Source organism: Carassius carassius, chromosome 30 (assembly GCF_963082965.1).
Source record: "Carassius carassius chromosome 30, fCarCar2.1, whole genome shotgun sequence".
Taxonomy (NCBI): Eukaryota; Metazoa; Chordata; class Actinopteri; order Cypriniformes; family Cyprinidae; genus Carassius; species Carassius carassius.
Genome location: NC_081784.1, coordinates 24,235,223 through 24,262,647, shown reverse-complemented (window position 1 = coordinate 24,262,647; position 27,425 = coordinate 24,235,223). Strand labels below are relative to the sequence as shown.

The window sequence follows — 27,425 nt, the reverse complement described above, 5'->3', positions numbered from 1 at the left end:
AATTGAATATAAAAAAGCACAGGCCAATGCTAAAAGGGTCATTCGTGAGGCAAAAAGAAAATACTGGAGAGATTTTTGTAGCAACATTGGGTCTGAAATCAAGGTTAGTGAGGTTTGGGGAATGATAAGGAAAATGGGAGGCATTAGAAGGGATTTAGCATTACCAGTAATAAGAGAAAATGACATTGAAGCAGTAACTAATGCAGAAAAGGCAGAGGTACTGGCTAGGGCATTTGTTAAGGTACATAGCACAAAAAACTTATCCAGTGAAGAATTAGAGTGGAGAGCAAAGGTGATTGAGGAAAATAAAGGCATATTGGGGAGGAAAGTCACAAATGAATGTGTAATTGACACAAATTTCTCATTATTTGAGTTGAAAAGAGCTTTAATAGGAGTTAAGAGTACTTCACCAGGGAAAGATGAGGTGTGTTACAAAATGATAGAGCAGCTATCAGATGTGGCTAAGAGTGTTGTTTTAACATTGTATAACAAGATATGGGAGCAAGGGAAGTTGCCTGGAATGTGAAAACACTCTGTGGTAGTCCCTATAGGAAAGCCTGGCAAGGATAAAACAGAGGTTAAAAGCTATAGACCAATAGCTCTTACATCCAACTTATGCAAAATTATGGAAAAAATGATTACTATAAGACTAGGATATGTAATTGAAAAAAGAGGAATGCTCTCCCCTCACCAAAGTGGTTTTCGTAGTGGGCGTACAACAATGGACCCAATTATTTGTCTAGAAAATGAAATTAGGAAAGCACAAGTAAGTAAAGAAGCTGTTTTAGTTATTTTATTTGACATTGAAAAAGCATATGACATGTTGTGGAAGGGGCTTTTAATTAAGTTAAATAAGATGGGCATAGGTGGCAGGATGTTTAACTGGATTCAAGATTTTTTAAATAACAGAACCATAGAGGTGAGAGTAGGGATGGAATTTTCAAATATATATCCAATAGAGAACGGTACTCCACAAGGAAGCGTATGTAGCCCAATGCTTTTTAATATAATGATTAATGACATTTTTAACGGAATAGATCAGAGAATGGGTAGAGCACTATATGCTGATGATGGGGCATTATGGGTGAGAGGAAGGAATATTGATAACCTGAAGGTTAAGATGCAGTCAGCAATTGTTAAGGTTGAAAAGTGGTCATGTGAGTGGGGTTTTCATCTGTCTGTAGAAAAGACACAATTTATATGTTTTTCCAAAAAAAGAACGAATCCCACTATAGAACTTAAACTGTATGGGCAACATCTTAAACAAGTTGATAGTATAAGATATTTGGGGGTATGGTTTGATGTTAAGCTAAATTTTAAAACGCACATTCAGAAAATGATAGATAAGTGCAAAAAAGGCATAAATATACTGAAGTGTTTAGCAGGGTTTAGGTGGGGAGCATCAGGCATATCCCTTAAAAGGATTTATACTGCATTGATTCGTTCTGTATTTGATTATGGAAGCATAGTTTATAGCTCAACAAATAAAACCTTAATGCAAGAACTAGACAGAGTACAGGCCAAGGCACTTCGAATATGTAGTGGTGCGTTTAGGACAACACCTATTCCATCATTACAAATAGAAGTAGGGGAAATGCCGTTAGATCTAAGGCGATTACAACTATCCATGTCTTATTGGATAAATCTGCAAGGCCATGAAGAAACACACCCTACAAAGAAGGTGTTATTAGAATGCTGGGAGTATGGGCGTCCACTATGCAGTTTTGGGTGGCATGGGAATAGGCAGGCCAAAGATATGGAAATTGACAACATTGCTTGTTGCAAAACTGTTAGCACACCAACAATCCCACCATGGATGTTTTGTTATCCCAGGGTAGATTTGGAAGCTAAGAATATAATTAAATCAGGGATATATCAAAATGTTCAGCAATATATTGACATAAATTATGAAGACACAGTTCAGATTTTTACAGACGCATCAAAAGATCAGACTGGGAAAACAGGGGTAGCAGTACACATTTTAAAGTATAATGTAAATATTAAAAAAAGGACAACAGATCATCTGGCCATTTTTACAGCAGAAATGGTAGCACTAATTCTGGCTTTACAATGGGTGGAAGAAGTAAAACCAAATAAGGTGATTATATGTTCAGACTCAATGTCCTCACTAGAATGCATTCAGAGTGGAAAATCTATATGTAGACAGGATTTACTAGATGAAATTAATCAAATAAATTTTATAATAAGTCAACAAAGCATAAGCGTAGGATTTATATGGGTTCCTGCACACAGGGGAGTGAAGGGTAACGAGAAGGCAGACATGCTGGCAAAGGAAGCAGTTACATCAGAACTGGTTGAACTCGATATTAAATTAAGTAGGTCAGAAATTAAAAGTATTATTAAGAATAAAATTAACAGAAAGTGGCAGGAGAGATGGGATAAGGAGGGAAAAGGCAGACATTTGTATAATATACACAAAGAGGTTACAGCTAGGAAAATCAGTGGATTGGAAAGACAGGAGGCAACATGGTTTTCCAGAATGAGGATGGGACATACAAGTTTAAATAGTGGATTGCACATAATAGGGAAACATCAGACTGGACTATGCATAAATTGTGGAGTAGTAGAAAATGTAAAACATATACTTATAGATTGTACACAATACACCAGAGAAAGGGAGAATATGAAGAGAGCACTAGACAGAGAGTTAACCATGGGAAATTTATTGAGTGTAAACAGCACACAGTCCACAGTTAGGGCGGTTATTAATTATCTTAAAGAAAGCCAACTAGCAAGAAGAATTTAGTTATTTATCTATTTAATTTATATTATTATTTCAAGGTTGAGGAGATATAAGAGTGGAAGCTGGAGGAGCTGAACACGCAGCGCCAGCTGAAGCTTTCCTTTTTTTTTTTTTTTTGACATCCCTATGCGATCACACCTCAGCCCTGTAGATGGCGGTAATGCACATTGATTGCAAACTGCCAATAAAAAATACAGAAGAAGAAGAAGAAGAATATCCGCTTCCCATTTGGCTCTCTTCGATGCTTGTGTTGTTGCTGGAGTACGTTCGTGCAGTGGACCTTAGCGTTAAGCGTTAGTTTGCGTCAAGTGAGTGGCACACAACTCAAATTAAATGTATTCTAACAGTTTTATTATTTTGTTATTTTCATTGGTGTGACGTAAACTGTTCCTATATGCTCATAGTTGTGCGCACATTGAAGTGCTGTACGTCACGTTACTGACCATTAGACGCAACCTTCTGGAAAATGGGGAAAAGCCGCAAGCGTTTGAAAGGACCGGGAGCAGCTCAAGCTCCAGGACCACGACCACAACAGGGCATGCGGCCCACAGCGCCTCCTCAACCCAGACCTCCTACTCTTCTCGGCGGGTTTCGCGGTCCTGCTCCCATCCGCCCGATGGGCCCTGGACAGAGGTTTCCTGCGCCCCATCGCGCCTTCGGACCTCGACCCCCCCGACTGATGAGGTTGATGGACAGCATGGAAGGGGACAGAGGGTTTATTCATGAACCGCAGGGATCCATGATGGACGATGAGCCTTATCACTCGACGGATATTCCCGACCGACATGACATTCCCTCGCTTTTTGATGTACCCGATCCACATTTCCATCATCCAGAGTTTGGGAACGGACCCCCAGCACCGCGCTTTCACCGTCCAGAGCCTGAATATGGACCGCGTTTCCATTCTCCACAGTTTGATGACAAGCCACAAATGGATGTACGTGTAAGTGAATGTTTAGTCTAGTGAGCCATTTGGTCAACTGTTTCCGAATAATCAAAGCCTAGTGTTTGAATCAGGAATGGAATTCTGGTTACGATGCCAGTTCTATAACGGCTCCTCTTGTAAAATATTTAAATCGGTAATTATTGCTGACTCAACAGCAGTTTCTAAATGCTTATCATCTCAAATATCAACATAACACATACATCTTAGATAATTAAAATTCTTGCAAAAGTAATGTTAGCCTATTTAACGGAACAACTAATGCAGAGCCACAGTGCGATTAAATGACATTAATAATAATTTTTAAAGTTGCAGGACATCGTGCAAGTGTATTATTTGCATGCATTGTACACCCATTTAAGTTTAAAGCTGTGAAAAGCACAGAAGCTGGCTGGCAGACAGTGAGTCATATGAGTAATAAACTATGTTCTCTTTCAAGTCTTATTGCACTTAAACTGTCAAAAACACACAAGTTGTTGCTCACCTATATCATTATAAAACATATATATTTTTTCTTTTTTTACTGCAGCATGAAAATGTGATATACAATACCTTGTGAAATAATGTGATATTTGATAGATACTGCCTTAAGTATGTAAAATCAATTGAAAATGATTTAAACCATATATTTTTCACACTCTTTCTTGGAAAAGAAAGCATCACTACAACTTCTGAAAGTGATCAGCAGTGCTTTAGCATTACATAAAAAGTTAGTCACAATTCAGAAAATGACATTTTACCCTCATTGTGAACAAACAAAATTTAATATCACTTATCAAAGTTTTGTTTCCATTTATTAAAGTTTTGTTTCCGTTTATTATTTTAAGTAGCCTACACTATAATACTTCAATACCACAGTAGACAAGTGAACAGTCCGTAAAAAAAGAACAAATAGACCAATCTATACCAAACAAATACGCAAAGCATGTGAAAAATAGAGATCCGATCGGTTACCAGATGGAGAAGTCACTTGATGTTGCCAAGTGTAAATGTCCTGATTGACTGATGATCAGCTTGATCGGATCACGGTGATCGCATGTTAATGTCAAGTGTAAACGCAGCCTTAGACAGCAAGACGAGACCACAAGGAGTAGCCTTTTATTACATGACTCCGATATCACATTCCGTTGTGATATTGCAATATTTAGGCTACATTTGTGATATTTCTCTAACTTTCTGTGTGTGCTGTTGTGCTCATTTATTTTGATTTCTGCACAAATCTCTTTCTCGCTCAGGCTCCATTTGCACTGAATGCAATAAAATAGAATCATTCCAGCATGAAATGTTTTTTTTTTTGTCTTTTTTAAATTTTTTTAAAGTTTTATTTTTGTTACTGATGTTTTAATCAGGTTTCTAGTTCGGTCTGCTAATTCCCGTCCCTGGCCGTGCATCTCTTCTCAGGACTTTGTTTCCTATTGATTTATTGTCTGCTGAATCTATGTGCATATTCATGATCTACCAAACCCCTACTGGAAACTGACAGACAGCGGTTATATTATTATTTCTGAACATTCTCAAATAGCTTAATATAGTATTGAGCAGTTTTTTTTGTATGTGTTATTTAAATAAGGGCAATCGTATGTTTGGGGATAGAGGAGGGTTTGCTGGACCACCTCCACCTGATTTCCGGGGCCCAGGTCAAGTACAGCCACCAACTGAAGTGTTTAATGCCACTGTAAGTTCACCCTTGTATTTCATTTCGTATTAAATGATTGCTGTTGTATAAGTCTGTCATGTGTTGTAGATCTGCAATGCAGTGTGTCTGGTGTGCTTTATGTTTCAGAGCATGGCTCCTCCGGTGAAAGGCTGTCCACCCCAGCCTCTGAAGAAAAAAGATCAGCTTGATAAATCGATGGCAGCAAAGATGTCAACATTCAAGAACATTTCTGCAAAGTAATTTGATGGTCATATTTAGTTTTTATTATTTAGCAACCATGTTCCATGTTTGGCCTGTGTGGCTTCTCTGCTGGAAATCAGTTGTGGTTTTGAGAAAGTAAAGATTGTATGCTTGTTTGTATTTTTCAGTGCTCCTCGTGGACGCTCATTGGGAGTAATTTCATTCATTGGGGTAAGTATTAATAATATATTGTTTATTATATTAATAATAAATAATAGACCTTAGATTAGACAACATATTGCACTTACATATAGACTCACACCTGGGGACCTATTGTGCAAAATTCACTTTTCCATGAACATAAATGTGTCTTGGCAGTGTTTACACAATCACCCTATAATGGTAAAAATCCTCTCACTCCTTTTTTTTTAATCCCCATAAATCATAGCAGTAGGTATATTACGCTGCTGTCAAACAGATCTTGTAAAGGCTACACATGCGATTTCTTTCTCAACTGTTTATGTTCAAAGATATATCTGACTGTGTTTATGTGAACTTGTGTGTTTTTGACAGTTTAAGCGCAATAAGACGTGAGAAAGAACATTGTTTATTACTCATAGGACTCACTGTCTGCCAGCCAGCTTCTGTGCTTTTCACAGCTTTAAACTTAAATGGGTGTAAAACGCATGCAAATAATAAACTTGCACAATGTCCTGCAGTGTCATGTGATTGGACCGGGATAGACATGATATTCAAAACCAAACAGAGGTTTTCTTTTGGTAAAGTAGGTGAGGCACAAGTAGGGCTGTGCAATTAATCGAAAAAACGATTCGATTTTGATTTTGACCTCCAACTATTATGAAAATCCAATAATCGAGATAAAACTATTATTGTGCCCCGTGCAAATCGGTAAAATCATCTAACGTGACATTTGCAAAATGGGACGTGCTTGAATTATCGAAGTATTTTCATGTTTTTAAAAGTGTGAAAGAGAACCTCAGGAAGAGATAAGCGCTCAGAGACAGAAGAGAACACGGACATTTAAAGTCCTCTTTTAGCTCGAGGTGCACGCCTAATCGGTCAAGTACACGCAAAAATGTGTCAGAAAGCTGCGCTTAGTGATTATTCATGTATACATTCTCAACATAAAGAGTTGAGAATGAAAATACGCATGTAACAGTGATTTGGATCCGTGCGGCTCTTAAAGTGACAGCGGGCTATATTTTATTTTACATTTGATTATTAATTTCTGCAGTTAGCTGTACCACGCTACATGAACCTTTTCATATAAACTGCAATTAATACAAAACTAAAGCCAAACTTAAACTGAAATGAGACATTAATAATAAATGGTATATTGAATAAATGAAATAATCATACTCCTTGAGACATGCATAAAAAAAAAACATTAAAGCACAGTTTGTTTAATTTCTATCTTTTTATTCTGTTGTATTTGTTCCTTCGCTTTTTTTATTTTATTTATTTTTATGAGGACTTTTTGTTTGTTTGAAATTAAGCTGTTTTCTACAATGTAGATGTCAAAGCATATAATAGATGTCATATAAGATGTCAAGTCTGCTTTATTGTCAATTCTTCCACATGTACAGTACATACATGCAGAGAATTGAAATTGTGTTACTCTCAGACCCTTGGTGCATACAGATAACACTAACAGTAGAACATTAAATACAGATAATAAAATATAAAGTACAACTATACAAATAGGAAAAGAAAGATAAGTAAAGCAGCACATGGTATAGATAGAGGGCAAACCAGTGAAGTATCTGTAAATAAATCACTCATATAAAGTCTTGGTTGTATGGCCCCCTCATGATCATGTTAAATAATCGTGATTACAATATTGACCAAAATAATCGTGATTATGATTTTTGCCATAATCGAGCAGCCCTAGGCACAAGCTGTAAAGCACAGTCAGTCCTCTTCTGGAAAATGGGCATTTAAAGATGCATGCACGAAAACAGCACGTTTTTGCCTCTGTTTTTAGCATGGAACAATAAATGATCTGTTAGGTATTTTGAGCTGTAACTTTTCAGATATATACTAGGGACACTTGAGAGTTGTATTACATATTGTGAAAAGGGGCATAATAGGTCCTCCTTTTAAGATTTACTATTTAAAAATGTTGTTGTGCTACACTTTGTTTTAAAACAGGTTTCATTGTTTGGAAAAAAAATAAATAAAAATTGAAAAAAAATTTTTTGGTTTCCCCTCAGAATAATTGTGGTTTCATTGAACGGGAGGATTTGAAGAAATTTTCTTTTACATTTGATGCTTTTTTTGGAAACCGAGCTCATCTGGTGCCTGGGGTCAAAGTGCATTTCACAGCAGTGAAAAACCTGGTAAGTGTTTCTATATTATGTGTGCAAAAAGAATTCATTAGTTGAAGCATTTTGCATGTTAATAGAAAATGTTCTCATTTTTGTACCATAACTGCTTGTGATGTCAGGGAAAAGATTGTGCGGTTGACATGAAGGTGGCCCCAGGAGGAACAGAAGACATTGACAGTACGTTGTATGAAGGCGTAGTTCTCACAACCCTTCCTGATGTGAGTAAAACCCTCCCTTAAGTAATTATATGCAAGGTATCCATTCATTATATCTTAAGGGTCACCATTCACTTTCATTTCAGGGAAAGTACCTAGATAAATTTAATAAAATGTTCTCTAGAGTGAGCATGTGCTTTCTTGATTGATTAATGTAGGACAGAACACTGCACTTGTCAAGCCATTTGATGGGTTATTAATCTCACTATTCAATATTAGTCCACGTGTGTACTGAGAATAGAAATCTAGGATCTTCTCATGGGAAGAAGGGTTTGAGTGCTGAGCGTTGAAGGAGTTCTCCAGATGTATGTGTCTGCTTTGACTGATAATAAGCAGAAACTGTGAGTGGGAACTGAGTTGCCTTGACCCACGATCACAACTTCTATTGAGACTTGATTAAAACTGTCCAGCATTGATTATTTGTGTTGTAACATTTTGACAAGTCTTTGGTTGAGATTATGCAGTCCGAAGCTTTAAAAATGTCCACTGATATAGAGTTGTAAGTATCCAAAAATCTCTTTCTATGTGCATTTCATAAGGACAACGTCGAGGAGGCTAATCCTGGCTGCATCAGGACCTTTATCTCTACGAATCAAATTGAACTGCCCTTTGGAAAGGCGGACACCCGTGTGACTCTGCTGCTGTATGATCTTGTGGAGTTCCAGTTGCTGACGAATGTTATTACCAAGGAACAAAGAGCCACAAACATCAAACCAAAAACACCAGACACTTTTGACCTCACTAAAGAAATCAGGAAGATGGTACGTGTCCCATCATATTCCACTGACCTTTTTCTTGTGAAAGTGTAGGGTATCAATTATATGCTTATCCAGAAGGCATGAGCTTGAAAGTGTTCATTCTTTTTATTTTATAGAGAAGAATGCATCTCGACCAAAATGGCATTGTTGCTGATTTCTGTATGATTTTGAAAAATGTTCTACTGCCCGTGTAAAGAAAGGCAAAACTCTTAGACACACGTCTTTGTCTAGACCAGAGTGAAGGTGACAGTAAAGCAGTGTTACAGGACAAAGTGAGAACAGGACAGAGCAGCAATTTCATTAAACATAAAAATGAGGTTTTGAGTATATATTATATCATATAAAGATTGTTTTAGTTTGCTTAGATTAGAATTTAAGGCTTCTAAGCTGTTTCACAATTCATAACTTGTCTACATGTTTATATTTGTTTGACTTTTTTTTTTTTTGTGAAAAAAGAAAAAATGAAAGCCTTGCACATTCGTGTTACAATTTATGGCAACATCCGCTCTTATATTAAAAATAAAGTGGATATTTTGTGCTTTAGTTTTGTTTCCCTATCGCTGTCTTAACCAGACATGACAAATAAAAGTTGTCTTTTATATGTGACCTTGGACCACAAAACTAGTCTTGTGTCAATAAATAAATGAATGAATAAATAAGCTTTCCATTGATGTATGGTTTATTAGGATCAGACAACTGTTTGAAAATCTAGAATCTGAGGGGACAAAAAAAAAATCAAAATACTGAGAAAATCACCTTTGAATTTGTGCAAATGAAGTTATAAGCAATGCATATTACTAAACAAATTCATTTTTGATATATTTACAAAATATCTTCATGAAACATGATCTTTACTTAATATCCTAATGATTTTTGGCATAAAAGAAAAATCGATCATTTTGACCCATACAAAGTTTTTTTGGCTATCGATATAAATATACTCCAGTGACCTAAGACTGGTTTTGTGGTCCAAGGTCACATATGTTAATCTGTTTTTGTCCTAACCAGCCAATATGCAACAAGTGACAGGATTCTGTTTTTGAATGTGTATATCATTGTGCTCATGAGTTTAATCGCACCTTTGTGCTAAACATGAAAGATTCTCAAATCATGAGGCCTGTTGTGGAGAAGTGTGAGATTACATTAAGTTAGTTGCCAGTCAGAACACTCTAGCATCATGGTTCTGGTTTTTACACAGAAAAACACTATTCATATCTTCTGAAAACAAATGCATTTTTCATTATATTGTTGTCAGGGTGTGGTTATGAAAAAGAGTGATGGAACCCTTACCATCATGACAGAGAAACACGATAACCTCGTGGCTTCTGCTACTGACCAGTTATCAGATGATGAGCTGAATGTCATGGATAAAGTGGAGCTCACCATTTTGACTGTGAGTAAATTCTTTAGCTTGTTTTTTTCGTCAGTAGAACACATTGCGTCTTTCTTTGTATTCAAACTTTTGATTGTATTCAAAGCTTCCTAATATACAAATGCTGTGTATTGAAGGTGAATGACACCAAGAAGGCTGTCCGTCTCAAAAAGCTGCCTGAGGGCTCTGTGAACTTTAATCAAAAAGCGAAAGCCAATGAAAATATTTCTGGCGCAAAGGACCGTACGTCTGGCACTACCCCTGGCAAAGACAAGGTACTTTAGGCTATTAAAAGGCATTGCTTATTCTCAGCTGTCCTGTTGGAGAAAACTTTAGGAAATTGTTTTACTCATGGACATGTTCACTTTCTTTGAATTTACATCTTTATCTGCAGTGGAAGCCTGTGACCATGACGGCTGGCTCTCAAGATTCAGTCTCCTTCGACGCAAACAGTGAGAAATACGAAGGGATGATTACAAAAATTGTCCCAAAGAAAAGCCCAAGCAAGGAAAAAGTGGTAGGCTTTCACCTTCCTGCAATCCAAACACAAGCAGCATCTCATTAAAACCATTACAGTGCATTTATTACATACAACTTATTGAAAATTTTAACTAGTCCTGGAGTTTGGTTTATGACACTTTTATGAAATATATGAAAATTACCCCATGATTTACTCACCCTCAAGCCATCCTAGATATATATGACTTTCTTCTTTCTGATGAACAAAATTAGAGTTATATTAAAATTTGTCCTGGCTCTTCCAAGCTTTATAATGGCAGTGAATGCTGGTCCAGATTTTGAAGCAAAATAAAGTGCGTCCGTCCATCATAAAAAGTCATTCACATGGCTCCGGGGAGAGTTAATAAAGGCCTTCTGTAGTGAATCAATGAATTTTTTGTAGAAAAACATCCATATTTAAAACTTAATAAATCACTGTCTCAAGCTTCGACTAACTGTTGTTTGGTTCTGGTGAGGCTAGCATTATCTCACCAGAGTTTACGCTACGTCCTACATCAGAGGTCCCCAACCACCAGGTCACAACCCCATAATTGTGTTGCTACCGGGTTGCAAGAACGTTCTGGGAAAAATGTGAAGCTTATGGCACTCTTTTATATATTGTGTTTTAAAGATCGTTCTAATTATTCTGTATGTACGTTGGTTGTATGAGACTTCTATGGAGTTGCAATTTGAAGATTATTTGTAAATTAAATGCTCAATTGGTAATGTTTGTTCTGATCTGTCATTTATTAGGGGTTAAACTGAGTGCAATTGATCTGTGATGCGTAAGGACCAGGCCCCACAGTTGGCAGATTAATTTGCCAATTTACAAGTTCAAGCGATTTTAAACCAGAAGAAGAATATATACTAATATATATAAATATAAGGGGTAACCCCGAATAGTCAAAGATTCTATGCTTCGACAGGAGGAGCCTGATTTCATATCAATCTCACAGCCGAATAATCACAGAGGTGTCATGATCATGCCATTTTGTCTATACTGGGTTTATCAATGTCTGATTTCACATAGAACTACCAGTTTAAATAAAGTTAATATACAGCCTATTAAGATAATGCTGTAAATAAGAATCTGAAAAGAAAGAAGCTTTTAATAAATTTTTTTAACATGCTTTAATAAATCCAACCACCCCTATAGATTTAAGTTTGCACGCATTCTAGGCATTTTGTGCAGATAGCCAATAAGTCGTAATATTAACATTGTTGTATAAATAACGAAGCGTAGGCCTATTCTATGTGAGGTAAATGATGAGTTGTATCCCATTGATTTAAAAACCTGCTAGAAAAGGTTGGAGGTTGGAGACCCCTGTCCACCATCATCCGCTGGAACGTCACTCTCATGAATGCATGTACGACAGTAAGCCAAAGCTACAGTTTATTAACCAGAGATTATCGATATTATTTTACGGGCAGTCATGGCCTAATGGTTAGAGAGTCGGAGTTGTCGGGTTCGAGTCTCAGGTCCGGCAAGGATTGTCAGAAGTGGGGTGTAGATTAATGTAAAAACTTGTTGCAATGCTTGCACCGATCCCCTAAACAAACCAACGATGAAATGAAGAACTGTAGGCAATCTAGTTGTGAGACAGGCACCAATGGTCAGAATATTATAGACAAAAGAATAATTATTAGCGTTCATTTATTTTAATCAACTGGATAAATTGTTACACTTTTTTTATAGTTGTGATATAATGATTTATTTTTGATAAAACAAACGTTTATTATTGTATATTTGATTGCCATTTAATTTATTGTAGGCCTATTTTCTTGAAATTCATTTATTGAAAGAACAGCAGCAGCAGTATGGTGTAACATTTATTTGAAACGCATGTATTTGGTACTTGCTACCTTATATCTTTACTCTTTCATTCTTTTCATGGCTTTGGAAAACTTGTCTTGGATGATTCTCAGATTTTTGCATAACTCCGGATAGTCGACACCAAGCTTTTTTGCAATTTCTTTCTAGGAATTAAACATTTTCTCTGAATTTTTGAAAGTCTCTCCGCAAGTGATAGTACAGGTGCGGATATATTTGTGCAGCTCAACTATTCGACACTTCAGTGTATTCAGGAGATGTTGCTCTACTGTAGGACCTCCACGTAATGATGAATGAACTGAGAAAAAAAAAATGCACGTCAAAGAAGGTGGAGTTTAAGAACACACCCACCGATTGCGTAACCGCCACAGATCAATGGAAGCTCAAAGGTGTTTAGGAGCCAAAGCGACGTCATATCGGTTCATTCTTCAATTATGTCTGAAGTATACCGGGGCCTTGAGCAAGACACCGAGCCCCCATGCTCCCTGGTGTGTGTTCACAACTGTGTGTGTGTGTTCACTTGAATGGGTTAAATGCAAAGCACAAATTCACAGTATGGGTCACCATACTTGGCCACACTTCACTTTACTTTTTCTTGAAAAAATGCATCGATTCACTTCAGAAGGCCTTTATTAACCCCCTGGAGCCGTGTGGAGCACTTTTATGATGGATGGATGCACTTTATTTTGCTTCAAAATCTCGACGCCCGGATTGAAAAGATGAATAGATGGTTTCGTAATTATTTACGGAACCAAATTAGGAGGTTTTAATGTCATTTACTTCTTTGATCATAGCAATATTTTTCGAATTGGTCATGTTTCGGTTATTTATTTATTTATTTTTTTGAGCAGATGGACAATCAAGAGCCCACTTTGGGTCTTCTGGTCACCACAGTGGAGGGCACGGAGAAGCTGTTATCTTTTAGGTCAGGTAACATGATCACGAAAGCCACCATGATGGTTGGTGACAAGGTCCAGTTCAACATTTTCACCAACAGTGTGACCAAGGAGGAGTATGCTGACAACATAGAGATCCTGCCAGAAACTTTCCAGACAGACTCTGAAGAGCAACGTAAGCTAGTAAGTGTTTTGCAGGTGTGACCATCCATGGTTATTTGGCCACTGCTTACAGGATGTTAAGTGAGCATTTAGGTAGTTGTTTTAAAGTAGTAGTTGATTAGCAGTTGGACCATATCTTAAATTGGCATGATACAGCTTTCATCTATGAAATTAGCCCAGGTTTTGCATAGTTGCACTGTTGGTCATTGTGCTTCCATAGGAAATGCATGTCATGACCTCACAGACCATTGTGCAGTAGCTCTTTAGCACTGATGTCTTCCTCAAGTAGATTGCATAATAAGACACAAAAGAAGTGGTGGCATCAATTGATATCAAAAAACATGATTGCAGGGGATGCACTGAAAGGAAGATCATGATATGATTGATTGCACTGCATCCACCTGGATGACACGAAGGCTGCCATAGTGCACTAGAACACATGAGATTTAGCTAATGAGGACAAATAGGATGTCTTTGATGGAGGTCCATGCAGATTTGGCCAGGGTTACACCCCTATCCACTTCAAGATACACCCTGGGATTTTAATGATCACAGAATGATCTGTGCTTGCTTTAACATCACATGCATGCTACTAGTGTGGTTTAAAAATCTGGTACTTTGGGACCAAGTTACGACCAAGTTACTGAAAATTTACCAATACAAGCTTTATACAATATTAGTAGTTCTGAGTCTTTTTGATTCACACTGATAGATGTTAATTTGAAATTCACCAGTGCAGAGTATGCACTCTTTGAAGGACAGCAAGTGTATCCCTTCATAATGTTCTGTGGGCCAGGAACTTGGAAATATCAGCTGATTTTACAGTCACGGTTGATTTAATTTTTCTATTTACACTATTATTCACTATTACACTGTTAAGTATTCTTGCGTAGCCAGACTGACGGCTGAAGGGCTGGAATCCATGGCATCTTTCAATGGCCAAAGCCCATGGGGAATTTGACCGACATGTCAAACAACCAATCACCATTTATACTGATAAGCATTCGTCATCAGTTGTAAACATGACTGCTTTCTTCTTTCGTGAAGGAGTTAAGTGTCACGTTATCTTTGTTTCCAGGCTGAACATTAAAGAACGTGACACACGGGTCTCCCGTGAATCCTGTATAATTCAACCAATCCGATGTTTCCACCTTTGTGTGCCATATGCATCAGACATTTAGGCAGCAGTCCGTGGGCGTGAACTCTGAGGCTGAGACTATGAATAAGTGTCTTGTGCGTTTTTCACCAGACCTTCTGATATTAAATTTTCTGATATTTAAGTTTTCATATTTTTGTTAAAGATTTTCCACAAAAAACTTCTGTGGTCGAAGTTTTGATGCATCCTTGCATTTTAGCATTGGTAGAAAATCTGATCCCAGGCCTTATCTTTAAGGCCCTGTCCACACAAATGTGGTTATTTTCAAAACCACAGTGTACCCGTGATAGTCAAAATATAGACATCGTATTAATTTATGTATATTTATTATTTATTAAATGTGAGACACAAATAGCCTAATCCAATGCCAGTACTTGGTTGACCTCCCAGGTGGCAGTACACTCATTTATTAAAAACAATTAAAAATGTGTGGACATGGCCTAAGACAGATGCCCAATCCTGTTCCTGGAGTGGAGAGTTCAGATCCAACCCTGATCAAACACACCTTTCTGTTATTATCCTGTTCTCCTGAAGATCTTAATTAGTTGGTTCAGTTTGATAAGAGTCAAGAGCCAAACTTCGCAGAGAGGTAGATCACCAGGAACAAGATTGGCAGAAATATGTTCTTAAAGGTAATTTATAACTTCAAACACATTTTTATGTTTGCTCATGACATGCTTCCGTCTGTTAGGGGCTTGTTGTCAAGCTGGGTGATAATTTTGGGATCATCAAGACACCACACGACCCGCAGCTATTTTTTGACATAAGTGAGGTTATGGAGGACACCAAACTCACGTTGTCTGAGAAGGTTGAATTTACGTTAGTACCGGTAAGTTTTCAGCCGCTGAAACATCGTCATTTCAGTGTCACTACTGTAACAAATATTGTCCATGAACATTTTTTAACTGCTAGATTTCTCCTGCCCTTTATTTTACTATTGTAGCCTTTGGCTTTTGCTGGAAAAGTAGAGGATACATTTTGGTCGCTCTTATGTCAATCAAGCTCTTTGTTGATGTAATTGTTATACTATTTGAAGAGTCAAGCCGCTGAAGGAGGAAAACAGGCTGTTAGAATAAGAAGGCTGAATGAAAGCGTCTTCACATCTGCACCAAAATTAGAGGCCTTTGGAGTAAAAGAGAAGGTGCAGTACATAACTTATATTTTGTTTCTAAAATGTATATACTAGGGCTTGCACAGATACTTGTTTTTACTAGTTGTCCAAAAATTAGTGGGTGGATCAATATCTATTAAATCACAACACCCTGCAGAATCAGTGGTCAAACATGTGCCACTTGCTTAGTTTACTTGGGGTTGTCTGTAAAATGATTTTATTAACACTTAGGATTCTTTCTTTCTTTAATCTTTGTATTAATTATGAATATATTTATCTGGGGGAAGGTAATGAAGGATATGCAACAACACTGGGATGCAGTTCTTTGTATGGAATAAGTCTAATTGAAATCATAAGATCCACTACTACAGTAGTTGGCAAAGATCCAGTGCCTGCATGGCAGAAAAATGACTAGTAATAACTAGAACTAAACAAATTGTCAGTGCAACCCCTAGTTTATATAATAATTTGTTTTTCAAATTAGTCATTTCCCATGGTTTGGTTGATCTCTAAATATGTATTCTGCCATATTTGCTTGGCTGCCTGCAGAAGAAAATGACTATTAAATTGCTGAACCATCCGAAAGACCAAATCAAGGATGTGGTCGAAACAGAGGACAATGGCAGTGAATCAATGGATGTAGAGTAAGTAAATCATGAGTAAGTAGGCCAGTCCATTAGCTAATTGTGCAGATGTTCTTAATTGGAACATCATTACATTGACAGTAAGTCTAAGAGTAAAACACAGTCTTCTTTTTGTCATAGACTGGTAGAAGTAAGATGTTTTGAATCATTGCAAAAATGTGCTCTAAAACTTTTCACAAGGAGTACAGCAGTTATTTTTTCTGCCTTTGAGAGTTGAAGCAAAAGTGAAAAACGGAAGGAAATCTTAAAGGTGCTGTATGTAATGGGTAAGCTCAACTGACAATGTTAAGCTACGAGCCTTACTATGTAAGATGATGAGTTGATTCATTTGCCTTTTAATATTCCTCTGGTCATATAGCTTTTTAGTTGGATTCTGAGGATTTTTTGGTCAGGCAGAATCTGCAATCTCTCACGGAGTACATTTGCTAGCTTCCATGGCTGCACATTTTTTTTCCGCCAAATGGCAACCCAGGGTGTCAGTACTATTGGGTAAAGTATCAGTGGGTGGAATCACACAGATCAAAACAGAAACAGACATTCTGACACGGAACCACAGTTCCAAGTAGAATAACTGAATGTTGAGTTGATTATTAAATTATGGTATTTTTATGCTGAAGTACAGTCAAATAATTGCATACAGCGTCTTTAAGTAAAAAAGATGGTAAAATTTAAACATATTAAAGAGACACTTAATAAAAACAACAAAATATATTTTCACCTTGGGAGAATGAATATATTCTATGTCCTGCTGAAAAAATGCCCAACAATGCAGGGAATGAGGGGAGGGCAGCATGTTCTGTTTCAAGTTTTTGTAATATATCATACAGTAGTGTGTGAATTCATGCCAGCATTGATAAAGCACACCTCCCTCACACCTTCAGTGCTCATTCATCCCTATATAAAAGCTTTACCACCACTGAACCTCACTGTGGGTACCAAGCACTCCTCACTGTACTCCTAGCAACACCAGAACATTTTGGATGCTTTTGGATCCAAAATTATTGTCTTGGTCTCTTGAGACCAAAGTATGGATTCCCAGAAGTCTCCATTTTTTTAAATATAGGGCTTGGAAGAGGTTAAATTAGTTTATTTTGCTTTGTAACAGTGCACAGTTCTATTGGCGAAAACAACCATGCATGTCACTTCTGCAGGCTGCGTCATACTCGGTGAGATCAGTCTTTTCATAGCTTTTGCAGGCTCTGAGACACTTGCATGTTATTTATCCTGCTCTTTTTCTAACAAAAATCCACTCAACACTAAATGAAAACTTAAAGTGAAGACCTGATTATTTCAGGAGCCTTAACACAAGTCCATTGTTTTTGAATGTCGGTGCTACTTTTGCTGTATTTTTTCACACTTAAAACAATAATTTGATTTTCCTCTTGTACCATTGTCCTTTCATGCTAAGAAATGTCACCTGGCAGTTCTCTCCCAAGTGGTTCCACTGCTGCCAGTATTAAGTCTGAGTATGATTCAGTGGGCTATATAACACTTTTAATTGGCAGGAAATTACTAGCTTTAAAAGTTTTGGTTCAATAAAGTTAACTGTTAGCCTTACACCTATACATTTTTCAGTAACTTTAAGGAGGGTGTACTCATTTTTGCAACACAAAATTGTATCACTATGATATGAAAATCTTATTTTGCTGAATAATACGTAGGTATAATCGGTGCAAAAGCCAGAGCCAAGACAGAAGTAGGAGTTACTACAGAAGTTCCAGCCATGAGAGGAGTGACGACCAATACAGATACAGCTGCAGTTGGAGCGAGGAGCATGAAGAGACATACCGCCAGAGTCACGGCAGAAGCCCTGTAGAAGAAGAACTATTAAGAAAAAGGAGAGAGCTAATGGAACTCAATGAGTTGATTGCACGCAGGAAAGCTATTGTCGCTATGGAGCAAAATGCTAAAGAAATTGAACCTGAGGATGGAAAAAGTGTTACAACATTTGATTATCAGCATGTGCATCATGAGAACATTTGGATGCCTGATCTAAAGCCAGTGAAGTCCATCTTGAAGAAACAGTCTGAACCTCACACTGATTCTCAATCTCAGGTTTGTTTATACTTGGACTCCTAGGTTTTAATATACATTTTATTTTCTCCTGCATATCTCACTGTCTGTTTTATCATCTCTAAGGCGTCTACAAGCAGGGAAAATGCTGCTTTTTTTCTTGAGAGTCAAAAGATGCAAATAGGATACCCCCAACAGACTGGTGATTTTGGCTCTGGCTACTCAACGTTTGAAAGTACTGCTGAGAGGACTTTGACCACTGCAGGGTCTGAGAAGACATCTTTAACTGAAATTCAGGATCCAGAATTGGTGAGAAAAAGGAAGCAATTAGAAGATCTCAGTGAGTTCATAGTACGCAAAAAAGCGATGTTTGCCATGGAACAGAAGGTCAGAGCTGTTCGGGAAATGGAGGCAGAATACGAGTTTGACTCTCACACCGAGAACCAATTTGTAATGTCTAAAGGGAACTCATGGAGCTGCGAGATAAAACCTGATTTTCAACCCAAAAAGTCAATTTTGAAGAGACATTCGGAGATTCCAACTTCTCAGGTTTGTTCATTGAAAAAAGGTATTGTATGGATTAGCTCTCCTTGGTGGAAAAACAGCTTGAGATGGTGAAATTATTTTTTCTTTTTTTTAAACATGTTGGCTGAGTGATTGCTGGTAGTTGGCTAGATTCTGAACCCCACCAGCTATAGTGGTCTCCCAGGTCTGATTTTGACCTAGGTTTACCCATTCATCTACAGTCCATCAGATTGATCACAAAATGGCTAGTTTGGAGCGTCTAGAAAACATTTCGAACCTGCTACCACCTGAAGCTGGTTCTAGCTGAATGCCCCAGCAGGGCTATAAAAATACTATTAAAAAAGTGCTTTGCCACCATCTGACTGAATGGTTTGGAGCATGGGAAGTACAGTACCAGCAGCATTTCCAACAAAGTTCAATATGGTACATTTACCACACTTCTCAGCATGGCTGGTGTATTGAAGTCTTTGCAGGAGAACTGTGTTGATGGACATGCTTTATTGGTCATGTACACCATAATGGAAACTGGATCCATGTAACCTTTCAGCTCAATGTTAGAAAAGCACTTTTGAAGCCAGAGTGTGTACAGTTGTACAAGGGCAAGCTACCTACCACTACAGCAATTTAAAAAAAAATATTTATTGCTTTTTTTGCTTTGCAGATTGACACAACCTCAGTTGATGAATATGGTCAGCCACGTCAGGATGACACTTTTACAAAACCATCTTCTAAGACAGCAGCTTTGCCATTTAACAGGTCCTCAAATCCAGAATCCATTCATCCTGGTACTTTGGGATTATTCAACCGGATTATGAATGAGTCTTCAGCAGCCTCACAGATGACTGAAACACCCCCTTTTAACAAGCCGATTATCCCACAGTCACTCATGCAGGCGTCTAGTTCAAGGTCTTTACATGACCAGAAATCTTCCAACATTTCTAAAGGTAACAATTCTCAGGAAAACCAACACGGGGCATCATCTTGCCTGCCTCATGACCATTCCCCGAGCAGTAATCCTTCTACAAGTCAGACTTCACCATCAGATCCAAAGCGCAATCTTACAACTCAAATGGAGCGCTTCCTTAGTGCTCTCAACAAGGCAGACACCAGTGTTGTTAACTCATTGTTTCAAGAGGCTAGAAAGGATCTGGCTCTAATGAACACTGAGAAACCCACTCAACCACAATTAGATAGAAACACACCCTTCATGGACGAATTATACGATCCTTTTAAGGAAGATGAAGACAATGACCATCCGATGGTTTCAGAAAATTGGAGCGAAAGCAGTGAGGATAAAGTCAGAAAGAAAGAGAACTTTGAAAAAATTCAGAGTCTTCTTCAAACAATAGGACTTCAGCTAGACACAGCAGAGGTTAGCAAATTAGCAGACCGTACACAAGAGCGATTGTATGGTAAGATGAGAAAACCTCATAGTGCGTCTTCTCACTCTTTTGAACAAAAAAGGGAGCGATTAGGGAGTCAAACTGAGAAAAGAGGTAGTAGTAGGGCACATTCCTCAGACTCCGAAAGCTTCCGTTCTGTTTCCCCAGCTCAGTCCTCTAGTCGTAAGGTTTACATGAGCTACGAGGACTCTGTAAAATACAAAGACCAGCACAAGGTGGAAGATGTAGACCTAACTAGCAGTAAGAGAACGGTAGCTAATATGAAACCAGCAACCGATGATAAAGATCCTGATAAACCTGAGCTGACCGCAGTTTCTCAAGCTTCGTACCAACCAGTGACCACTGCAACCACAGTTCAGCCTGACTATTACCAGTATGCCCAAAATTACACCGTTTCCGCCTTCTCAGCTTCACAATATTCTCAATATCAAAGTAGTGGTCAACATGTTTGGGGTTCTATGGTCCCTGGTCTGTACCCTTATAGCACCGTACCTTCATCTCCTTATGCTATTGGTCACCAAGCAATGGCACCGCATATGATGCCTGCTTATAGTTGGTACACTGCACAAATGGCCAATCCATATTGTGTACTTCCACCACTCTCCATGCCACCTCCCTATGTTCCTCCGCCTATCTCCAACCCTCTCCACCTCTCTACAATGCCCTCTGCTGACACTAACCAAGTGGCTAGTGAAATCCCACCTGAATCTATAACAACAACAACAACAACGCCTGTTAGGTGCCTAACAAAAATTAAAACGGTTCAAACAGGGCCTGTTATCATAACAGAAGATCACATCAAGAGAAGGCAGAAGGAACGGGTATGACATCTTTCTTCAAACTTCTCAAATATGGAATTCTTTGTTTAGTGATTCTTAATCTCTATGTTATACTTAAAATGTAATACTTTGTAATTATGTGATGTAGCAAATATCAAAAGCTATCCAAGGATAATTGCTATGAGCTTATTGTCTTTAGCTTGCGAGTGCATCTGCATTCTGAACCAGTGATAAATCTATGGATTGTTTTAGCAACATTTTGTCAGTTTTGTTCTTATATAATTGTGCTCTGGGCAGCTTGAACGGTTTAACCAGAAAATGAAGCTGAAGAATGAACAGCAAATGGAAGCCCAGCGTTCACGTGGACAAAATCCGAATTCAGCTCCAGGTATTATTATTTCTTTCTTTAGGTTTAGGCATTTATTGACTTCAGGTTAGGGCTGCACGATAATGGTTAAACTTATTATCATGATTATTTTGATTAAAATTATAATCACAATTATTAATAACGATTATTCTAACCTGCTGAAAAAAAAACTTTAAAACCAGCCTAAACTTAGCTGGTCTCCCAGCTTGGTCAAGCTGGTTGTCTCCCAGCCTGACCAGCTAAGGAAGTGGTCAAAACCACTCTGACCAGCAAAGACCGGGCTGGGTGACCAACTAAAATCAGTCAACCAGCTTAGGCAAATGCAATAACATTTCATGTGTCCTTTAACCAACCTCCACTGACTGTACACTGACTTTATTTGACCAACTATGATAATACAGAACTCATGGTTTTGGTTAGCGTTTTGTCATCTGTATTCACATTACATTTTCTAAGTGACAATTTTTTTCCACAAATGGGGAAAAAGCCACTCAGATCGCACAGTAAATTTGCTCAAAGATCGTTAATACACACTGAAAACTAACATTGCCATGCCATTTTCAACACCAAAACTGTTAAAAAAACTTTACAAACCCTTAATATAAATTCCAAAAATTCCAATTTATGTAAAACAATTTTCCCCATTGCATTGTCAGAGGTAGGAAAAGTACCTTTATTCCTCAAACACAATAGATCCATTATTGAAACTCAGTGAAAGTTTGATCATGGCACATTTGGTAAAACAAACAGTACAAATGGCTTGTGAAAAAAACCACATTGTCTATGACACTTTCATCATCATCAGCGCTTGTTCCGCCATCAGTGAGCATGCACAGGGTTGCCAGATTGTACAAATTAAAACTCCAGGCGGAAAGTTTATCCTTAAAGGAGAAAAACTATCTGGCAACCACTAGCATGAATGCTAGTGAAGACTTGTTAGCAATGCAAGATAACACAAATGCCAAATTAAAAACACGTTTCAGCATAAATAACAAACTGGCCAATATCGTGGGGATTGTTTTTAATTAATCGAGAAAGGTGGATATCGTTATCGAGATTAAAATATGATTAATTGTGCAGCCCTACTTCAGATGTAATTACCTGTTTAGTTGCCCTGCAAACAGGATTATTACCAATATTTTACAACCTTGGTTTCCAAAAAAGAAACCTTTTAAAGAAATCTTTTCCTTTGTCATGCGATGAGGAAACTGCATTTTTGACATGTAGATTAATGGGTATTTTTTAATAGCAGACCGTGAGAGTAGAATCTAGATTATTTTGTGATCAGTGGTAATAGTTTTTGATTAGTGATTTTGTTGAGAGCCAGCTGGAAAACTACACCATGTGTACACTGGATGTATGTAACACTTGGGGCCACATATAAAATAGATTTGTTGCAAAATGTTCAGTGACGCCTTTCCTTAAAGTTGAGGCTTGGTGATTTCGATCCCTAGGCATATGCAGCTGTAGCAAAAGTAGCATTATCATGCTAAATCAATTTTTACACCACTAGATTTCTGTTGAAAATGTTTTGGGATTTACCTCTGATTTAGAGTATAGTTTGGGGCATCAGCTTCACCTGACAATCTCAAGTCAGCTCAATGCCTGTCACTTCCAGTGTAGACATGCGTTCGCACAAAATAATATATGCGTATCAGATGGTAGGTGAGATAAATGCTACTTTAAATCCATTTTATATAAATCCTCGTCAACTCGTTTGTCCAAATTATATGAGGCTTGTCAGTATTAGGATCAGGTGTTCTGTTATAAGCATCACTTGGTAGGTCCTGAAATGATGTTAGATTATGGACCATCAAATACTTTTTCATGTGGCCAAGCCTGTTGAGGTTAATGTACACTCTATATTGTAACATATTTACAGGTAAAAGTAGCCCCAATGAGATAAAGAATGTGTGGATATTTGGCCACTCTCTTGTGTTTTGGGCTGAGAAGAGGGCTACTTCCCCTGAGTATGGCGTGCAGTTGGGCATGCATCCAGACTCGGTGCGCATCTGGTGGAAGGGCGTGCAGGGCATGACGTGGCAACAGCTTATACCTTCGCTGCTCCAGCGCAAAGACAAGTGGCCCGAACCTGATGTGCTTATAATCCACTTGGGTGGAAATGACATAAGCACGACGGATCCAGAGGCCTTTGTTGAGACTGTGAAGAAAGACTTGTCTTCATTGAAGACCATATTCCCCAAATGCCTGTTAGTGTGGTCCAGCATCCTTCCACGGCAGTCCTGGAGGGGTACAGAAGACAGCAAAGGAATGAACATTATCCGCATGGCTGTTAATGAGACCATATGTAAAATGATGAAAGAACTTGGTGGCTTTAGTTTGATACACAAAAACATAAGGCCCGATTCGGGAGTCTACAGGCCAGATGGGATTCACCTCTCTGGGAAGGGTATCGATGTCTTCAATCTGAACCTGCAGGCTTACCTGGAGAAATGGGAGCGTAGGACTAATAAGACAGAGACATCTAACCCATCAGTTTGAGATGAGGAAATTCCTGTAACAGTCATTTGTTTTGTTCAGCTAACGCGGATGTTAGCTTGTACAGTGCTATTGCATTCTTGTATATCCTCTGTTGTTGTTTTGTTACTCCAGAATTGATTGTTACACAACCTGTGTAGAATTAAAGCAGACTTGTTTTCCATTCATGCGTATCACAAGTATTTTGCAAGAACGTGTTAGATTTTAGGTTTTACTTGTTCTGTTTTAAACATTCAGTCTAATGGCAAAAACAAGAAAATTGAAATTATTCCATTTTAATACGGAATAAATGTTTCTTTATATTTGAGATCTCATGTATGATACAACAAATGTTTTTAAGTGTGTTAGCATAAGCTACATTGAATACATTTTTTTCTATCATTAAATCTGATCCACAAATCAGTACAGGAAATGGCAAAAAGTCTTCAGAGTCCGTGTTGGTCTGTTAGTAACATATGCCTTGTGGTCTTTGCACTTGAATACTTCTATGATGTACTGCCTTGGTCCAAGTGTTCAAGTATGAAGAACACAAGTGTGTGTAGAAGTTTTCATTACCTGATGGGACACACTTGTACTATTGTAAAAATGCAATTCAATCAACTGCGGCTGTTCAGTAGGCACTATAACAGATGACACAATTTAATTTGTGGTGCTTCAAATTAAGTGATGAAAAGCAGTTCCAAATGTTGTTTAAAATAAATATACGATAACTTCTAATTCTTCAAATTCTTTTCAGATCAGTGAAATCCAAACAGGATACGTGTACCCAAGGGAGTACTTGGGAAGATTTTTTTTTAATTAGTTGTGTTGTCTTGTTAAAATCTGTACCAATGTTTCTGCTTGTAGTTGATCTGTCATTCTTGTGCTTCTATGGTATTTACATTCCACCATAAAGAGTGTAAATGCTTATAAAAGATAAATAATACTCTTTAGAAGAAATTTCCGGGTGTCTGCTTAGTCATGGAAACAAAGTGACTTCCTAAACAAAAAAAAAAACAAAAAAAAATGCACCAATATTTATGCTTTGCAGAATATATATAAAAATAACATGGGTTACGTGTTTTTTTGTTTTTTTTTTAAACAACTGGCTCTATCATTTCCCGTTATTGATCACTTTCCAAAAGTCTAGACTGCTTAAAGGGAAAGTTCAAATTATAATTCTGTCATTAATTCCTTATCCTCATGTCGTTCCAAAACAATAAGACCTTCGTTCAACTTCCGAACGTGAATTAAGATATTTTTGATGAAATCCGAGAGCTTTCTGACACGTTTAAGGCACAGAAAGGTAGTAAGGACATTGTTAAAATAGTCATAAAATAATGAAGCTACGAGAATACCTTTTGTGCACAAAGAAAACAAAAATAATGACTTCAAAATTTATTTTCTTCCGTATCAGTCTCCACCACCATTTAGGAGAGTATCACGCAAGTGTGTGATGCTGCTGATGCAGGAGCCGGCATTCTGCCTCTGTGACTGGTTTACAAGCAGAAGAACAGGCTGTACATAAAACAGTCTTCATAAACCATGTCTGAAGATTTAGACTTAGATTTAGAGGATTTAGATTTAGAGGGATGGCTTGCAATTTTTTCCCAGCCTTACAGACGATGAACAAATGGAAAACATTCTCATAGTTCTTGTAGTTGTCGATTTAAAGTCTGTTTTTTCATTACAACTTCCTCTGTGCTGTTTTGATGTGATCTACATGCATGTTAACCTTTATTTGAATGTCCCTCTGCATGTCTCTCATGTCGTCTCTGTTTTTCTTCTATGCAAATGTTATCAGCTTGATGTCTAGTGGTTGCTTTTATGTAGGCCTGGAGGATGCAATGAACAAGAGTCCGTAAGAGCGAACACTCACTGTGAAATTCTCCAGGTAAGTGGTTATTGTTGCTCGTTGTATGCCATTTGAATTTGTTGTTTCATGAAGTAATACTTAAAAGGTAATAATAATAATATGGACATTTTTGAGACTTTTAGAGCACTCAGAAATTACATCACATTTTAATCTGCAGTAAATTTTTTGAGCCTTTGTTGTAAAACATGAGTTAATCTATTAAGTAAATAATATACATTAGTATTCTTTATAAAAAAAAGTGATTTCCAGCCCTTGAGACATCATAATAAAAAAAAAATCATTTCTGTGGAGTGTGTCAAAATGTTTGGGAACCCTGAATATCTTTTGGATATTTGAACAATATCATTTTAAGAGTAAACCGGGAACCTCAAGTTGAAACTGAAGCAGAGAACATAAAAGAGAGATTGGAAAATGACAGCATCTGAACAGATTTGCCGATTTGTTCACCAAGAATCTCTAACACCTCCTAAAATAAAGTCTGATTAAGGGAATTGAGTTCAGCGTGGACTGCAGGGGTGATGACCAAAGACGCACGTTCTTCTGGACTTGTGTGCCTCAGATCAAGTCATCACAGACTGCCATGGTTTTCTTATAGCACACATGTAATTTCAGGATTAGATGAGGTAAGTAACAGCAAGAAACGTCTGATGTAAAGTACACCAGACCTGGATTCATCAGTTACGTTATGTGACCTTTACTTGGTAACTGAATTTATATCTGTGTGCCAGAATGATTGCAAAATGTTTGTTTCACTTATTTAGAAAAAAACAACTAAAAATGCTTTTATTGGAAAATGTAAAAAGTTACATGAAATAAATGCATCCCTAAATATGTCATGTACCTTGTGCCTTGTTTAAAAAACAAAAACAAAAAAAACCTCAAGTTCTGATCTCAACACTTATGATGAATAGCTAATCTTTCATTTTTATTGTCAACATTTGTGAGATTTAGTCAGTTGAAACCGATACGAGGTTAAATGATATTTTGTTACTATGGGACATAGCGATCTATAAGATTATATTATGTAAATTTTTAAAGGCATGTGTTTTCAAATTTTTATTTTGAAGTAAAAAGATAAGATTAGATGCCCGACCCCAATCCAGAATTGGCACATAAAGACCAAAATAGCATGTCGTTTACTAGTGAAATTATGAAATGTAGCCTAATACTTAGTCATTTAAGGGGTTATTCAGTATTTTCATGAATTAGATGTATATTTCAGACATCTTCGCTTTTCATTAAAAACTATAGACTTATTAATTGAAATCTTTCAATTTGCATTCATGCTATGTAATGACATATCTTTAATTAAAATATGAGCAATTAAATCTGTAAATTGTAAATGTAAATCTGTAAATTAATGTATCCAAGTCATACAATACATTTCATTCAGAGAAAGGTCTTTTGATTCTGCTGTGTTAGTTGTCAAAACACGATTGTAAATACAAT

General features: G+C 37.4%; 1 protein-coding gene across 2 annotated transcripts; it reads left to right on the top strand.

The window, feature by feature from the left end:
- Positions 1 to 2,983: 2,983 nt before the first annotated feature.
- LOC132110946 (uncharacterized) lies at positions 2,984 to 24,286 on the top strand. Of its 2 annotated transcripts, none has more exons than XM_059518080.1 (19): positions 2,984 to 3,701; positions 5,278 to 5,382; positions 5,491 to 5,600; positions 5,733 to 5,775; positions 7,779 to 7,904; positions 8,012 to 8,110; positions 8,647 to 8,868; positions 10,121 to 10,258; positions 10,375 to 10,512; positions 10,632 to 10,754; positions 13,418 to 13,645; positions 15,472 to 15,609; positions 15,817 to 15,921; positions 16,441 to 16,535; positions 18,197 to 18,590; positions 18,675 to 19,097; positions 19,735 to 21,297; positions 21,553 to 21,643; positions 23,505 to 24,286. In XM_059518080.1, the coding sequence occupies exons 1-19, from the start codon at positions 3,231 to 3,233 to the stop codon at positions 24,122 to 24,124; spliced, it is 5,232 nt and encodes a 1,743-aa protein (XP_059374063.1). In that variant the 5' UTR covers positions 2,984 to 3,230; the 3' UTR covers positions 24,125 to 24,286. The 2 variants fall into 2 exon arrangements, with proteins under 2 accessions (XP_059374063.1, XP_059374062.1); XM_059518079.1 differs by having other exon boundaries at positions 2,984 to 3,707.
- The last annotated feature ends 3,139 nt before the right edge of the window (positions 24,287 to 27,425 follow it).